General features: G+C 37.0%; 4 protein-coding genes across 8 annotated transcripts in view; 1 reads left to right on the top strand and 3 right to left on the bottom strand.

The window, feature by feature from the left end:
- Positions 1-620: 620 nt before the first annotated feature.
- LOC149702609 (uncharacterized) lies at positions 621-3424 on the bottom strand. 4 transcript variants are annotated; one of them, XM_089866465.1, is made up of 5 exons: positions 2729-3424; positions 2378-2604; positions 2024-2234; positions 1578-1640; positions 621-1526 (listed from the first exon to the last, which is right to left on the bottom strand). In XM_089866465.1, the coding sequence occupies exons 1-5, from the start codon at positions 2817-2819 to the stop codon at positions 1342-1344; spliced, it is 777 nt and encodes a 258-aa protein (XP_089722591.1). In that variant the 5' UTR covers positions 2820-3424; the 3' UTR covers positions 621-1341. The 4 variants fall into 4 exon arrangements, with proteins under 4 accessions (XP_089722591.1, XP_089722592.1, XP_089722593.1 ...); XM_089866466.1 differs by having other exon boundaries at positions 621-1517; XM_089866467.1 differs by having other exon boundaries at positions 621-1508.
- Positions 3425-3571: 147 nt separating this feature from the next.
- On the bottom strand, positions 3572-14328 carry LOC149702608 (uncharacterized). Of its 2 annotated transcripts, none has more exons than XM_089866461.1 (7): positions 7084-7620; positions 5452-6539; positions 5204-5383; positions 4919-5145; positions 4651-4834; positions 4033-4149; positions 3572-3973 (listed from the first exon to the last, which is right to left on the bottom strand). In XM_089866461.1, exons 3-7 carry the CDS (start codon positions 5286-5288, stop codon positions 3660-3662), a joined length of 927 nt encoding a protein of 308 aa, XP_089722587.1. In that variant the 5' UTR covers positions 5289-5383; positions 5452-6539; positions 7084-7620; the 3' UTR covers positions 3572-3659. The 2 variants fall into 2 exon arrangements, 1 of the variants encoding a protein (XP_089722587.1); XR_016381773.1 differs by lacking the exons at positions 3572-3973; positions 4033-4149; positions 4651-4834; positions 4919-5145; positions 5204-5383 and adding exons at positions 11380-11670; positions 11734-11868; positions 12400-12580; positions 12680-12912; positions 13534-14328 and having other exon boundaries at positions 5982-6539; positions 7084-8559.
- Positions 11465-17501, top strand: part of LOC149702603 (cytochrome P450 4V2-like) — a 26433-nt gene continuing 20396 nt past the window's right edge. The window contains exon 1 of the mRNA XM_089866460.1: positions 11465-11577. The gene's annotated coding sequence lies outside the window, so the exon portion shown is untranslated. The remainder of the gene's footprint in view (positions 11578-17501) is intronic.
- Positions 14902-17435, bottom strand: LOC149702607 (uncharacterized). The gene is made up of 5 exons (XM_089866463.1): positions 17251-17435; positions 16239-16459; positions 15959-16154; positions 15367-15495; positions 14902-15291 (listed from the first exon to the last, which is right to left on the bottom strand). Exons 1-5 carry the CDS (start codon positions 17315-17317, stop codon positions 14930-14932), a joined length of 975 nt encoding a protein of 324 aa, XP_089722589.1. The 5' UTR covers positions 17318-17435; the 3' UTR covers positions 14902-14929.

The following is a 17501-nucleotide window of genomic DNA, read 5'->3' as shown; positions in this document are numbered from 1 at the left end:
GGGGAAGTGCTTAAATCTTTGTTTAACCACCCGCTCCTCGATCCTTCCTAGTGTTTCATATATATAGTGTTCACATATATAGGACAACCGTCGACCCTAGATTTACTCGTTCAGAACATGCAAAGAGAACTTGTTCACATTCGGGTTCGACACTCATAGGCCATGGGAGTCGCGACACAGGTCGGTAGCTACGTCAGATGTGACGGTTACTGCACCTCCCCTTTAATTCAAGACAAAGATGTAGTGCGAAGACCACGACCCAATTCTGTTTCTCAAAGTTCTCAGTTCTTATATGGGTTCTTGATCGTACTTCGGGTAATGAGCATTTGGCGATACGCATGGAGGTTTCATTCTTTTTTTCTATCAAAGAGCAACGCCCCACTGCATGGGGGTGTTTTAGTTCTTCGGGCGTCATTAGAACCGGTTGTGTTGCGTTGCATGCTGCATGAACCTTTAGTTTCCTGGATCGAATCGAAAGCCGCCGTTCCCAATTTTATTTGGCTCTAGCACGTTTTAGAGGTTCGATAAAGGGGGATGTGAATTGTGTCAAAAGGTATATGACGTCATGCGCTGTTGGGTTTATTTAAAGACTAAATAAATTAATTAATAAATAAAGTTCGGACAGGGTTTAATTGAATTTATTTAGTAATTACTTTATCATTACGCAAAGAATTTTGAATATTCACAATTTTCCGTAACTATTAAGGTTTTTGTGTTGAATAGACCATTACATTAATTTCAAATGAGAAGCAAAACACCACAGGGGGCCGGGTAGAGCGCTAGAGGCAGCGCGAGTGGGCTGTCCTCAGGTCTCGTTTTAGTGAACACTCGGGCTCCGTCTGGCGTCGACTCTTGGCACGAGGGGATTAACTCAAGTGGATGGCCTCTCGCCTAGGTGTTGCTTTCTCTACAAGGATTTAATTGAATGGTCTATTCATAAATCATTACATGTTCTTTTTTTCGTATAAATGAAGGTATATATGAATAACATGGGTTTTCTATATGTGAACTTTGTAACTAGTAATCAAACTTTGGATCTTCTCTACAAACCGAAAATGTCAATTATTAACGAGGAAACAATTACGGTTTTACACTTTACCATCCCTTAGTTAACCTAGAAATATTGATTTATTACTATACTTTATTTAATTATAAAAGTTTCGTATTATAAAGAAATATTCTGGATTAATAATTAATTTGTTGATGGAAGAGAATAGGGTTTGGTTAAATAGCAAGTAGCGTTTAAAAACACGTACAATTTCTTCGAAATTTAATCCTTTCCTCACATTATTTCGCTTTGAACTTATTAAATTTAGTATAAAACTTTAATTAAATTAATCTTTAAGCGCCATAATAACGTGGAATGTCTAGATGTGCTTGATATAAGGGTTGATTCTGAGGAGGTTGGGGTACTGGGTTGACGCATCTGCGATTTAAATAATATGCAAGCCGGCACGAATATACCAAGGTTATGCAGCCCATCGTGATTCCGAAAATGGTCCAAAAGCCTAGGCAAACTAAAAAAGCTATGGTATTTGGTGGGAGTTGAAGTTTATCTTTCATTGAAGGAAATTTACGTTCGTCACTGTTGTCACCGCACTTCCGCTTCCCATCTCGAACAAAATTATGGTCGATGCAACCTGTAGTTACGAAAGTTTAGAATTACTTTTACAGTCTGACCTGTTAATGACTTAATTGTTCCTCTCCCTGGTAACATTTCAACGTCAATCAAATTTACAGTAGATTTCATCAAATAAAATATGTTATCTTTGTTTCGGTACCGTATTTTTAAACACGTGGTGTGCATGCAACTTCATAGTTAGTCACATTTCGAAGTCCAATGTACAAATTATTTTGAATTCACGTAAAGGTCTTCGCAATCAAGTCTCGTGTGAAGTCCAGGCGAAGGTGACCGGCCTCGTGAAGTATTTTCAATTAAGTTAATGTCAGTTGTACAAGTGTCTTCGAAAAGTGACTCCTTTTTACTTCTCATAATGGAACAAAGCAAAATTGCGAAACTTACTCTGTCCCATGCGACGTCGACAGTTTCTGAAACTTGTTAAAGTTATTTCAAATTGCACGGCGATGGATGAATTAACTATTTCAAGAATGAATTTTAGAGACTCTTGCAAGGAAGGCTGCAATATCAACGGGTTAGGAAACTTAATTTTGGAGCAATCTGAGTAAATTAACTCGTCCGTCATGTTGCTTAACGTATTCCATTGACTCCAAACCTGCCAAAGACAAGATCGTAAACCATCTTCCATTCTTCCTTGATTAAGTGCAAAAGCCAGGGTTATAATGGACATCATTACCAATACCGCTTATTCTATCTTAATCCTTTCACTCCGTCAGTGCAAGTGTCCAGGATATTTACCTGTAGTTTGTTTTGGCACACTGAACTTTCATTTCCTATGAAATTGAATTTTCCCAAGGTTCCCACGATGCCTAGTTTGTAATTACTTGGTTTTATTGCAATTTCGAATGTTCCCAAATGTGGTAGTTCATGTTTGGAAGCCTTTAAGATAACGACGGAGTCTCCATTTGCCGTTGCACCGAGTGTAATTGTTGCGTTTTTCATTTTTGGGCATTCATCCATGTAGTCTGTAACACAGTCCGCGCAAGTAATTTTCATAATTGCTATTTGCCATTTATATCATGGATTTTATTCTACGCAGTCGGTATATGGTAATAAATTATGTTAAAATGGTTAAATATTTTCACTTACAAGTTTCACACCCTCTATTTTCTCGAATTAAAGAGAATGAAATTATGCACGGAATTAGAATTATTTGTATTTTCAGTGATATCCACTCCATTTAATTTGTTTTATTTATTCTTAACGCGGTTGCTACCCGGAAATAGATATATTTAAAAAGCTGGGTTTCGCAAGACATTGGAAATCGTATCTGCGTCAAATAAAACGACGTTTTCAAAAGCATCAACAGTCAAAACGACTGAAACTAAAGTCTATTTTCATTTGTTTCAAACATTTTTAGCCCAATATTTCTCCAGAAATATCCATGCAATCGCGCGGAATCACTATCTTCAGGAATACATAGATCTAATTCGAATAAATCTGTAGACATTTTCACTCAACCTATCTAGGCAGAGTTTTTGGGAAGAGCTATGGACTAATTATGTGATCTCTCTAGCTGCGCCTTGCAACTTTCACGCGCCTGACCTGCCGTTGCCGTTGCTCCCAACAAATGAAATTACAGTTAGAAAGGCGTCAGAACTAAGACGTGACTAATAGTAAGTTCTCAAGCCCGGCCCACAAAACCCGCATAGAATTTATGGGGGCACAATGATTCCCACGAGCTGCTTGTATTCCTGCTATCTTTACTCTACGTACTTGAAATACCATTTTTGTTTGGGTTTGTTTTTTTCCTATGTTTTGAAAAGTTATTCTATCAAAGTCTAGTTTTTTTTCAACTTGCTATTATGTTGCTATTTTCCAAATTAAAAAAGAAAAACAAAGCCTAGATTATTATTATTATGTTTAGGCAGCCTTTGACAAATTGAAATTTTACGCAAAACTTTACGATATTATGACTAACGTCCATCACAATACTTTTCAATAATGCCGTTGTTTATTATTAGATAGTAAAATTTACATAACTACGAAATTATATGTATAAATAAATATTAGTAAATTACTAGGGATGGTAAGGTTTTTCTGGCGCTGAATAAGGAGGTGGTGGAGGTTGCTGGTAGTAACCTGGGTTTTCAATACCGGCTTGATACATGGGTTGCTGTTGAGGTTGAAATTGGGGTTGTACCGGATAAGGATTTGGCGGGTACGTGTAATTCGGGGGTGGTGGAGGAGGGGCATGGCTTCCGTAAACTGTGACGTCATGCTGGTGACGGGATTGTCTCCTACGGCGATAACGTTTGCAACAAACTATGACACAGCTAAAGAGCATAATTGAGCTAATAACAATCGCTGCGATTCCCCAGCCGCTCATCCTAACTGAAACATTAAATTTAATTAAGATGACTTAGGCCTAATTTGTTGATGGTTATTTTTACTTGAACATGTTTCGTCGCTGTCGTCACCGCAGTTTTGCCTCCAGTCGCACTTAAAGTGCTTGTTGATGCATCTATGATCGTTACAATAGAATTCAAAGGACTTTGCGAAAGATGGAGCTATGTAACAAAGTATAAGACTCGATTTAGGCCTAGTAGTTGACAACTCGCGTCCTAATAACCGAAAGTTCATAGATTAAAACACAAAGTGTGTAGCGCCGTGTAATAGAAAACCCATTTTACCTCTTAGAATATTGTCGAACCCCTTCTGCGTATTGATTACCTTCACGACCGTAGCTCAGGGAACATGCGTGAATAGGCTCTAGTGCCAATAATTAACGTTTTTATCACCACCATAGAGTACTATATTCTATAAACCTTTGACCCCCCCCCCCCAAATAAAAAAACCTCTAGTCTGATTGATTAGTTGGTTTTGTTTAGGTTGAGAGGGGGATCGTTACTTTTCATGTAATATGTCGCCTACTGCCAAAGGCTGCATGGGAACTGTGAACGAAGTATACTTTTTGGATTTATGTATGAACCTTTGCTATAACATAATGTGCTTTCGTTCCTTTAAAAGGATCATTGGAGTTTTGAAACTTTAATGTATGAAGTACTTACTTGGGCAAGCTGTGAAACTGGTTAAGGTTATTTCCAAACCGGATAACAGCCATGTTGACTTCTTTTCTAGTTTGAAAGTTAGAGCAGTTTCGAAAGGGGGCGTCAACACTAATGACTGAGGAAACCTCTTTTCTGAGCAATCAGAGTAAATTAAAACTTCGCCAAAAGTGTTCGTCTTCCATACCTTTCAATCAAAACATTTTCATCGTTTGACATTAAGGACGCGAGAAAACTTAGGTGTTTATTTTCTCATACGATAACGGCTTACTTGTAATTTATCTTTGCAATCCGAGCCAATGTTTTTCTTCAGATTCAATTTTTGCAACGTTACAACGATACCTAGCATGACGTTACCCGGTTTGACAGTAATCTTGTATTCGCCGGCGTCTGCGAATTTATTTCTAGCAGCTTTTAATATAATTGAGGAGTCTCTACTCGAAGTTGGACCTAGCGAGATAGTCATGTCTTGTTCTTCAGAATAATCCTCCAAATAGTCTGGAAAACGGTTCTTTAGTTATAGATTAAAGTACTTAGGAAGAATTCTGCCGCTTACAAGTCCTGTAACCATGACTGATTTGACTTAAGAAAATCACAAAGATAGACTGTATTAGAATAATTTTAATTGAGGTCTTCTCCATGTTTAGAATCTTGTCCTTAGGCGTTGCTAAGCTTAAGTAGAGTGAATGTGATGTGATGTGATAACTACGCTAGTTTCATAAGAGGTTGATATATCCTTGGATTAAATAAACAAGGCTGATTAAACAATCGTTTTACGATTCTGTAACCCAACTACACACGTACCGAATGTAAAACTCACTATCATGTCTATACTATATAAACTCTTGATGATAGCTTTCTAGAATCAATTTCGTCGATAAGAATGATAAGGAGGCATCAATGCAATGATAAATGAAGTATCCCTAGTTTTATATCTCCAGGCTGTTATTCTTTCATGGAATTTTACATCAATACAATACTATCAATATATATATATATAGATAACTGTGCATGCTGATAATTTCTCTCTGTGATCGTACATATGTAAATAATATGGGTATATCTATTTATCTCAATAAGATACTTGCACTCTATATGTATATTAGGCTTGAAATCGGCAGGATAATTTTTGTTTTAGATAATCCATTATTTTTCTCAAATTTGGGAACTGTGCATACGATAGTAACTCATGCAGAGGTTGGAACTTAATCTTATTTGGGAGTTGGTCCTGGGTTAATGCAAAGCATAGGGCTGTTCCATTGGAATCCCATTTTATTTCCTGCTCTATGCTTTGTACCAAATAGGTTTCATTAAATTTTGTAATGAAGGCCAAGTTTAGTAAAAGATTAAAAATTTGGTATCTTTATTATAACTTCGCATTTAATTTCTTCTAGCTACACTTTTACATTTACTGAAAAAAATCACAGGTTAAGCAACTTCAACGTGTACGTGTGGCCACTCTCAACAGTGCATTGGAGTTAGTTCTACATAAATAATGGCCACAAGTACGCGTAAATTTGCTTAACCTCTTACAGTTTTAACATGAACGGTTGACACATAAATATCACTCTTTTAATAATACTTTGGTTAAAAAAATTATCGTTTATATTTCAAAACGATTTGCTGCCATTGTTGCTTTAGTTACAGTTAATGAAACTTAATTAAACTTTAAAGTCAGTTTCATACAGAGTAAGGTGGTGGAGGAACTGACGGTTGAGTTGGTGCACTAGAACCATTGTTAGATGTTACATCCGTCATTCGTCCGTATGGTACAACCATTGGCGGCATCATCATATCCTGGCAAGGTTTTCTCGTGAGTCGAACGCAGACGTAGAATGACAGCAGTACCAGTTTAATGACGATTATTATCCATATCCAATGATATCCAGAAACTGTAAATAAGAATTGAGCCATGTCATGTTAAACGGCCGTTATACACTACTAGTCAGGCGACCATCTTGGAAAATGGTGTTCAGCAATGATAGGGAGTAATATCCCAACTTATCAACCGATTTTATTGACATTAAGTAGAGATAGATTTCAATAATGGGGCTTTATAAAATACCCCCTCCCTATCTCAATGCAGTGTTGTCAAACCCTTTGTTAGCCAAGATTGTCAAGTACTATTACATATTGAACTACAAGCCTTCTCTCTGCAGTCTCTTGGGAACAGGTTTATGTATGAGACGAGCTGTATGGTTTATAATTTGATAATCCCGTCATGTTATAAAATGTAGGCTTGAAAAGTAAACCAAACATTCTGACGGTAAAAATCCTGTATATCCTATTTTACTTAAGTTTTTAGAACATTGGTTAAATTGAATAATTTCGGAATCAAATGATTTATGATCATGAAAAGTTGAATTGACCCCTCGAAAATGCTTCAAAACTGTATCTTAAAGGTGTAGGTGCAATATTATTTTACAATTTAAATACCTGAATCGTTTGCATCTTCTAAATAAGTATTAAAACCGTCGGTCGAATTGAGGCTGACCTCCTCTGGTAACCAGAGACCTTTATAGTGTTCTGTTGTATCCATTATTACTAAGTTAATCAAGAAAATTATAATATGAAATTCGATATTTCGTGGCTTAAAAACAACGCCTCTACACTGTCGAAATGCGAAATTTGGAATGCCGACTTAGTTCCCAACTGAATTCTCTATTTTGAAGAAAAGTTCACTCTTTTTAGGACCAGTCGTGAGAAGACGTCATTACGATTCTGAATTTCGTGGAAAACTGTTTCGTTTCGTTGTGTAATACCGGGTAAATATTGACGTGTGACAACCCGTGTTATCTACACTTAGTCTCTTACATTATCAAAGGTTCAAAGCTGCTGTTACTCTTCGTTTTAGAGTTGCTTGCTACAACTTGATCTTGATGTTCTTTCTATCCTAAAGTTGATAAACCGGTTTTGGTTCTTCAGATCGAACTTTTTGTGTTGGACTGGAGGTTTTGAAATAGTCGTATTGTTAAATCGTTGCATGTTGTGGTGGCATGGAGACTATAAACTCCAAGGAGTGGCAGCGCAAAATGATGATGTTGCTCCTAAATTGGTACATGAGAGCTTCCGGTCCGTTTATTTTGCTTAGCGGAAGTCGCCCTGTACCAGGAAAAAAGGGGCAACAAGTTGAGGCATTCCTTCCACTCCTTGGGGTTTATAGTCTCTATGGTGGTGGTAAACGTATGTTCTTAGTATGCATAACAGAATATGAAGAACGAAAAATACAGTTTTGGGTTGATTTCGAACACTTTTGAAATTATCGGCTTGTTAAACTGATTTTTATTACTTGTTTAGTTATTATTAAACTGTTACAAACACTTAATTCAACTTAAATATATTTGGATTCAAATTAAAAGTAATAGATGGCGTAATATAGGCCTACTTATACTTCGCTAAAGCAAAGTACTTTATTTCTGCGGGAAAAAGCACAAAACTTAAAATTCAAAGCTTGTCATTTGAAGTCATTAAATTTTCAAGTCCACCGTTTCGTACCAAATAGTGCCGAAATAGTGGGAGAGGCGAGTTTTTATACTTTTACAGGCGAGGTCAGAGGTGAAACAAGTTAAGGTGTTTGAACTTGGTTTTGCACGTGTGCTTGTAAAAGGTCAGAGGTTGAAAGGGATTATAAGCGATGGCTATTTACGGAGATAGAGGTATTTCAATTTACACAAAAGGGAAAGGGTTGTATAGAAATCTTTGAGAATAACACTTGTTAATTTAGAATTGTACGGTAGAAGTTTATAATGTGAAGTAAGGAGCACGTTTTGCGTAATTAAAGCGAGGTTTCGAATATTAGATTCGACAGAGGCGGTTGTGGTGGTGGTACTTCGGTTCGAGGCGGTTGCGGTGGTGGTACTTCGGTTCGAGGCGGTTGCGGTGGTGGTACTTCGGTTCGAGGCGGTTGCGGTGGTGGTATGGCGATGCGAAACTCTTGCCGCGGCACGGTTACTGCTCTATTTGGTTGAGTAAAACTCGTTTCCGTTTGACTTGCAGATGATTCTCGGCGATTTCGACAGTTGGAGCACTTCATCCACCGAGGAATGTACGGTAACTCTCGTTTTTTTCTGTATCTCATGTAGCAGTATAAGACCATTAACAATACCAGATATAATAGGAATATCATAAGACTCTTCGGTACACCTTGAATTTAAAATAGGTTAACAGTCAAATTTTACAATTCAAATCAGTTCTGGCATTCATTACCCGTCAAACAATATATCTTATCCCTTTGGTCCTTCTTGTTCCCGCAGTTTACTGTCCCATCACATACGAGGGTTTTATCAATACATTTTTCAGACGAACAGGAAAATTCGTAATCCGGCAAGATTGTCAAGTACTAATACATATTGAACTACAAGCCGGGGGGGTAGACACCTAAGAACTCAGGTGTACAATATGTCTTGAACTCAATGTACTGTCAAAGGTGAACTGTGAATTCCGAAGACTTTGAACTCAATGCACTGTCAAAGCTGAACTCTTTTGAACTCAGGTGTACACAGAGATCCAGAGCGTCTACCCCCTCGCTACAAGCCTTCTCTCTGCAGTCTCTTAGCTTACTAACTGCTTACCAAAAGTCTAGCAACATTTTGAGATCGGCTTTATGTATGAGACAAGCTGTATGGTTTTAAATTTGATAATCACGTCATATTATAATAAAATGTAGGCTTGAGAAGTAAACAAAACATCCTGACGGTAAAAATATATCCTATTTTACATAAGTTTTTAGAACATGGGTTAAATTGCATAATTTTGGAATCAACTATCATGAAAAGTTGATTTGACCCTGCGAAAATGCTTCCAAACTGTATCTTAAAGATTTAGGTGCAATATTATTTTATAATAATTTAAATACCTGGGTTCTTTAAATCTTCTAAAGAAGTAATAAAACTAGGACTGTTCACGAGCTCGAGCCAGCTCGGGCTCGTGACGAGCGAGCCGAGTTCGAGCCGAGCCGAGCCGCCACTTTTGCGGCTCGATTAATTAACGAGCGAGCTTTTTTATGGTCGAGCCGAGCCGAGCCGACTCGCGAGCCGGCTCGCGAGCTTAGTCACTGATATAGTGCTTTCCTTTTAGTCTTTATTCTCTCCACCAATAGCGTTCCGTTGTATTTTTACATGAAATAAAGCGTGGGAAAAATCTCTCGTCTCTAACCTTGAGCATATTTTAAAGAGCGGGTTTTACTGAACCACTACATTCCTAAACATGGGATGGCATTTATAGTCATTCTCAAGTTTGACGTTGGTAGTAGCAATTTTTTTTAAACATGTATATGTTAATCGAGCCAGCTCGGCTCGGCTCGATCATTTTCGAGCCGAGCCGAGCTAGAGCCGAGCCAAGACCCAGCTCGGCTCGAGTCGAGCCGAGCCGCCGTTTTTTTGACTCGAGCCGAGCCGAGCTTTTAAAAAGCTCGCTCAGCTCGGCTCGTGAACAGTCCTAAATAAAACCGTAGGTGGAGTTGAGGCTGATATCCTCTGGTAGCCAAATACCTTTATAGTTTTCTGTTGTATCCATTATTATTAATTATTATTATTATAATTATATTACTGTAAGTTGTCCTAATTTATTTTATGGCCCTCGGGAAATTATTCCCTTGAATTAAGTTTATTCTACTGAGGGTTACATTATTATTATTATTATTATTATTATTATTACAAAGTCAAACAAACAAATTATAATATGAAATTTGATATTCCGTGGCTTATATACAACGTCTCTACACTGTCGAAATTCGAAATTGGGAATGCCGACTGAATCCTCTATTTTGAAGAAAAGTTCACTCTTTTTAGGACCAGTATAATTCTGAATTTCGTGGAAAACTGTTTCGTTTCGTTGTGCGTTGCCTACGTAATAAGAATTCTTATTCCGTAGGCAACGCGTTGTGAAATACAGGGTAAAATTTGACGTGTGACAACTGTTTCGTTTCGTTGTGAAATACAGGGTAAAATTTGACATGTGATAACCCGTGTTATCTGCACTTAGTCTCTTACATTATCAAAGGTACAAAGCTGCTGTTACTCTTCGTTTCAGAGTTGCTTGCTACAACTTGCTCTTGAAGTTCTCCTAAAGTTGATAAACCGGTTTTGGTTTTTTGGATCGAACTTTTGTGTTGGACTGGAGGTTTTCAAATAGTCGTATTGTTAAATCGTTGCATGTTGAGGTGGTAAACGTATCTTCTTTAGTATAACTGAATATGAAGAACGAAAAATACAGTTACATTTTGGGTCGATTTTGAACACTTTGTGAGATATAAAGTTAAACTGATTTTTTTAATTATTAAACTGTTACAAACACTTAATTCAACTTAAATATATTTAGATTGAAATCAAAAGTAATAGATGGCGTAATATAGGCCTACTTATACTTCGCTAAAGCAAAGTACTTTATTTCTGCGGGAAAAAGCACAAAACTTAAAATTCAAAGCTTGTCATTTGAAGTCATTAAATTTTCAAGTCCACCGTTTTGTACCAAATAGTTTTCCACTTTAAGTGATTGGCATTTAGCATTATCTATTAACCACGGTATCGTAAGAGGGTGGTGGGTCATGAAAGTATTCTGGGCTTACGGGTGGTTGTGCAGGGAATTCCATAGGTGGCGCTTGAGGTGGTGCCGTTGGTAGGGCCTGACGTGGTTCCGTTTGTGCATCTTGATATGATGTAGTTATCATCACTTGATTTATTTCTATTCGAACTGATGGAGGAATTATTTGGAATCCAAATGTTTCTTGTGGAGGTGGTACTTCGGTTCGAGGCGGTTGCGGTGGTGGTACTTCGGTTCGTCGTGGTTGTGGGGGTGGTATTGCGGTGCGAATCTCTTGCCGCGGCACGATTATTGCTCTATTTGGTTGAGTAAAACTCGTTTCCGTTTGACTAGGAGGTGATTCTCGGCGATTTCGACAGTTGGAGCACTTCATCCACCGAGGAATGTACGGTAGCTCACGTTTTTTTCTGTATCTCATGTAGCAGTATAAGACGATTAACAATACCAGGCATATTAGGAATATCATAAGACTCTTCTTTACACCTTGAATTTAAAATAGGTCAACAGTCAAATTTTACAATTCAAATCAGTTCTGGCATTCATTACCCGTCAAACAATATATCTTATCCTTTTCGTCCGCGTTGTTCCCGCAGTTGTCTGTCCCATCACATACGAGGGTTTTATCAATACATTTTTTAGGCGAACACTCAAATTCGTAATCCGGCACTGAATCAGAATCACCTGAGAAATTATTTGAGAAATTATTACCTAACATCTATGGTTTATTTTCTGTTAAAAATGCTCTATTTTGCGAATAAATCCGACGAGACGAAACGTCACAATACCAGTGAGCACGTTTAAGAAGGAGCGTCAAAGAGGGAAGGTAACTTTAATGGCACAGCCCAAACTCTTTCTCTCTCTGTTGCACCGACTGCGCATGTGCCGAACTCTGATACAGCTCGGTATCGGTTTTGAGAGGGGGCTGACTGAGAACTGAACTTGGTCTGTCCGATCCTCGTCCTTAGACGTGCTCATTAACAATACGTAAACAAGCACGACAAAACTGTGAAGAATTAGGCCTCCAGTTTTTGGTTATATAAAAAATAGAACTCATATAAGACATGAGAACGTATGAACATCTATCTTAAGGTTCTAAGGTCTCGTCATACTTTCACTTTGGGTCGTTAAACATTTGCAATGACAACGCCAAATGGAACCGGAAATAACTTATGTGGATTCTTGACTTACAAAATAAGTTTTAGTTTAACTTACAGTAGGGATTGTAAATTGTGACGGTTATATGAAATCCTTTAAATATTTTAGAACTGTCTGCTATATCCAGATCGAAAAACAAGCTGCCGTTACTTGAGTCTCGATCAGCCTCAAAGCTAAATGAATTCGATTGACAACCACTGAAAATTAGGTTCTGCCTGTCATATCTGACGCTTGTTATCTGTCAATTAGTGCGTATGAATCAGTATTGAAATAATTAGTTTAAAAATAAAAGCGGATTCTTGCACGCTCGGCCAAGAAATATTTCAAACTCTCATACATTCAGTGTATCTTGGCAAGTTGATTCTATTTGTCTGAGATTTATGTACGATACTGTTCCTATTAAGGCGTAAGGAGTAAGAGATACCGGGCTAAAGGTTAACTTATAGCGGCCCGGTTCGGGATTTTCGTTAGAGCTTGTGGCTTTTAAAATGACTGCGGAATTTGCTTTGTCTTTCTTTCTCCATGGATGTGTTAGATCGTAATCTATCCTGTCAAATTCATCCATGTAATCTGAAATTAATGCACACTTATATTAATTGATCCAGCAGTATAGAGAAGAATTAGAAAGCTTAGAAAGGAGAGAGGTCAGATTGCTTAGAAACCAGCGTATCTATAACCATAAGTTTATATATGTTCCATAAGTGTGACACTACCAATGCTAGAGACAGTTCGAGCTAGTTCGAGAACGACGGAAGCGAGAATTGAAGTCCTACACTCGGTGGTTAATTAATTTTGCAGGACCGAGTTCCATCTAGGTCCTATTTAGTCTGTACTAAGCTTTTGACAGCGCCTCACTCACCAGGCGTCGCTTTACCTCGATTCTATGACCTACCTCTTTCACTTCATGACAAGCTCCAGTTTGTAACCAGAGATTAACAAACTTATGGAACATATCTTATGAACTTAATCATTATTAGCTTCTATTTTTAAATGACGTAGGGTCCGTTTATCAGTTTAATTTACTAAACCCTGAGGCGAAAATTATTTAAAACCCCAGAGTGAATTTGAATATCCGACTTTGGGTCACCGTCCCAATGGTTCATTTCCACTTTGGGAGGGTGTTTATTAATTTTCTCCTCGCGGTTTCGTTTTAATGACACTTTAAAATCTCTTATTAAGTTTCACACTTACATGTATTATAACCATGAGTTATTTCAGTAAACAAAATTATTAAAATTAATCGATATAAAATTATAGGGAGACTTGGGCCTATTATACGTCCCATTATGAAGCTGTTCTTTTAAAAAGTGTTGAGGTCTATTACTTTAGTCCTTATTGTCTAATCTGTTTCTGATCCGGTATGAATAATTTTGCAAATCTGATACGTAAAGATAAGGGTTTAAATTATTAAGGTCGGTTTTTCCCCGGGTTTATGCAATTTCCATAATTGAATTAACTATTGAACTTTCGTTTCATTATCGAAACTGCAGTCACTTTTATTAGATTACTGTATATTCGAGGGAAAGACGAGGGCGATTCGCGTTAAGAAGCTGCAGCCTTAAACAGCTTAAGTAAAACCAAAGGTGTTGTTAGATTATCACGTTATCAATATGACGCGTTTAATAATCATCATGCAATACATCATTCGGCGCTAGCTTCTACGGCAAGACGGACATTCCAAAGTGCTATTATCTATGCAATTTCCTGATTAGCCATTGATAATCTTATCACTGTTGTCCTGTTTTACGATACTGTGATACGTGAATAATTAACATCGTATGCTCAATCTTAAAGAGAAAAATGAAACGCAATTTTATTTCCAATATAAAATCAAGAAGTGATATCTAGTTTATTAGGGAGAAGATATAAGATTCCTAAGTATTCGCGCGCCATAGTTCCAGTCCCCCTTTGAAAATACAAGGGGATACTTAAAAGGAGGCCGGGCTATTTCGCCTCTTCTACGTCGGAAAATACGTAATTTTCGTCATTCGCGTCGCGCTGACGTGAGTTTTCAAGAACCAATGAGATGGTCGTTGTAATTTAGAGGCGGGGATTAACTCCGGACCTACGTTTGGTCTGAGTTAAAGCTATAGAAATGTGGCTGCGAATTTATACTTCTCCTAATAAACTAGACATCACCTTCTTGATAAAACTTTTTTATTTTTGTTTTTGTAAAGTTTGATTATAAGTATTTTCAATGATTCACTGGTTTTCAAAAGAAAAGTTATATTTTATAAATCTTACTCAATAGTTCAAGAACTTAATTTTGCCCAGGATTCATAAATAATACTTAGAATTATCACCTCTCAGTAAAATGTAGTCAAATTAAAGGAAAGTTGTTAAAGAATTAGGAAAATTGTACTTCAATTATCGTAAAAGGCTCTTATTCAAGACGGTTCGTTTGTACGAGGAATTAATCTAAAGAAACCGTGGAATGTAAAATTTGTTCCTTTGCCCCTCCCACTTAGTTCAACCAGATGACAAAAAACCCCAGTTGAATTATACATATGATTCATTCCAGACTGTAGTTTTATAAATAATTCTATGCCCAAAAAAATATTATTTATAAATAAATTAACATGTTGGTTTAATAGCGGTTTGTGTTAGAATTGACAACGGTAAAATAGGAAGGAGGTGGTTCTGAATATTGCGGGTTCATCGGTGCATTTGTCTCTTGGTCCGGGGGATAGGGAGTGGTCCATGGTTGAGGTAATTGTCCTTGAGGTACTTGAGGAGGAGGTTGATTAGTGGCCCATGGTTGAACAGGATATATACCTTGTTGATTTGAATATTGTGTTGGTACTATTTCTCGTTGTTGCGAAGTGACAGGAATGGTCAATGTCACGAGGCCTGGACTTCTCCTTCTATGTCGCATGTAACAGCTAACTGCGGTAACGAAGATGGAAAATACCACTATCACTATGATTCCAATTTGATAACCTTTTAAAGCTTGAAAAGGACAAACAAAAAATGTATATTATTATTAGACTAAAATATCACGTTAGGCTTAATGTTTGGCAATACCAGGTGAGCAAGTACTATCGCTCTCGTCCTCATTGTCTCCACAGTTGTCGCGTCCATCGCACTTAAGTTCTTTATATATGCATTTATTATACGAACAATAGAATTCATGGCCTTTTTTTAATGTTCCAACTGAAAAATATTAATACAAATACTTAAGAAATTATTCAATGTAGACAATTTACAATGAGTTCAAGAGTTGTCGAGTGTTCGATCTTCATTACAAGTATAACCATATTTCATAAGATAAGTTGCGTAAGTTTGCCAAGAGTTACTGAGAGTTTGTCATGTAGTGACGTAGGTCATAGATTCAGGTAAAGCGAAGGAGGTCTGGTGAGGCGCTGTCGAAGGCTTAGTAATGCAGACTAAATAGGAACTAGATGGAAGTCCTGCAAAATTAATTAACCACCGAGTGTAGGACTTCAATTCTCGCTTCCGTCTTTCTCGAGCTAGCTCTAGCTGTAAGTCTGTAGCATTACTAAGTATAGCCTAGGTATAGTTTCAAACTTATGGAACATATCTTATAAACTTATATGATTGCTTCCTTATGGAACTTCCGTTATAAATTTTTGTTTAATTCTATCATTTAACTTACATCCGCATTTATTAACAGCTGTGACGGTAATTTCGAAACTTTTAAAGGTTTTGTAACTGTCTCCTACGTCCAGTTTGAAAGTCAGACTGTCGTCGTCATAGCTAAATGCTGCATCAAGCGCAACTGTGAAACTTGATGAACGGCAACCGCTGAAAACTTTTTTTGCACGATTCAGGTAGTCTTCACTTTTCCAAATCTGAAAAACAAAAACAAACAAATCAAAAAAATATTTCGATAAATTAATCCTTGACATTTTTAATAGATAAAATCAACGTCATACTTCCAAATTGTCTATACAGGTGTAACCATCCTGTCTGAGATTAAGATCTTTCATCGTTGCTACTAAACCATAATTTTCAAAATCCGATTTTTTTGGGGGCGGTTTAATGGTAAATTGGTATCTTCCTTTTCTGGAATTTGTCATAGGCTTCAAAATGAGTGTGGAATCCATCGATGAGGGTAATCCGAGCGTTACACTTCTTGTATCTTCGTATATATAATCTGTAAAGATAAGTTCAATCGTCTGATTACATAAAAGAAGAAATGCATACGGCTAATAGGATTCATTTTGTATACATTTTCACTCAACGTAGCTAGGCGGATTAAGTTGGAGGAGCTAGACTATTCATTATGTATGATCAATTTTACCTCGCGAAAAATCTATCTCGCTGCCTCTTAATTCTACCTTGAGTGCGCCTAAATTCGCGTTTACCAACCAATTAAATCACAAATAGAAAGACCTTAACGAAGAACTATGAGACGTGACGGATAGTAAGTACTCAAGCCCGGCCCACAAAACCCGCATAGAAATTAAAATGGAATACATGGGGACGTAATGATTCCAATTAATTGTATGTATTCTCGTTAAAATTTATAGATTGATTCGATAAAATGTCGTTTAAAATACATAAAAAATTAATTCTCAAATAAATCAGAAAGCATAAACATTCAGAACGCAAGGCGTGTATTTTCTGAAGAATGTTATATTGGTAACAACCATACAGTATAATACTTCATACATTATTGTGGAACTTTAGTTGGAAAGAATATTTGCTACAGCGAGTTATTTCGCACAGGGGGCGTGTCCTGTGATGTCAATATTTACCTTTACCTGACTATATCACGCATTAATATCATTAAGGAGACGCGTACTTATTTAAAGAGTTATACCTTATGGTTATACATTATGTTATAGCTGATCTAAAGGAGGTAGATTTTCCCGTACATCGCAATATGTTAAATTCTAATCTAACTTATTACATGATTAAATGAGTTTGATTGAATTTACTTACATACTTGATATCCGTGGACAATTTGAACTAATAAAGTAATTAGAACCGTGATAGAAATACTTCCCATTTTAATTACGATTAGGCCTTGGTCTCTATAAATTACTCTGTTCAGCGGTTAACGTCTATTCATTAACAATATCGTATCTAATCTGTCGGAAAACCCGTGTGTTTTGCAAGTGTAAGGGTTTCGAAGAACTGATAAAGACTGTATAGTGTGTTTTCCTGCTTAACGCAATATCAGTGAAATTCAT

This window comes from Phalangium opilio, unplaced genomic scaffold (genome assembly GCF_054372755.1).
Source record: "Phalangium opilio isolate 3A_F unplaced genomic scaffold, DU_Popi_V2 ptg000017l_1, whole genome shotgun sequence".
Classification (NCBI taxonomy): domain Eukaryota; kingdom Metazoa; phylum Arthropoda; class Arachnida; order Opiliones; family Phalangiidae; genus Phalangium; species Phalangium opilio.
This window is presented reverse-complemented; position numbering and strand designations above follow the sequence as displayed.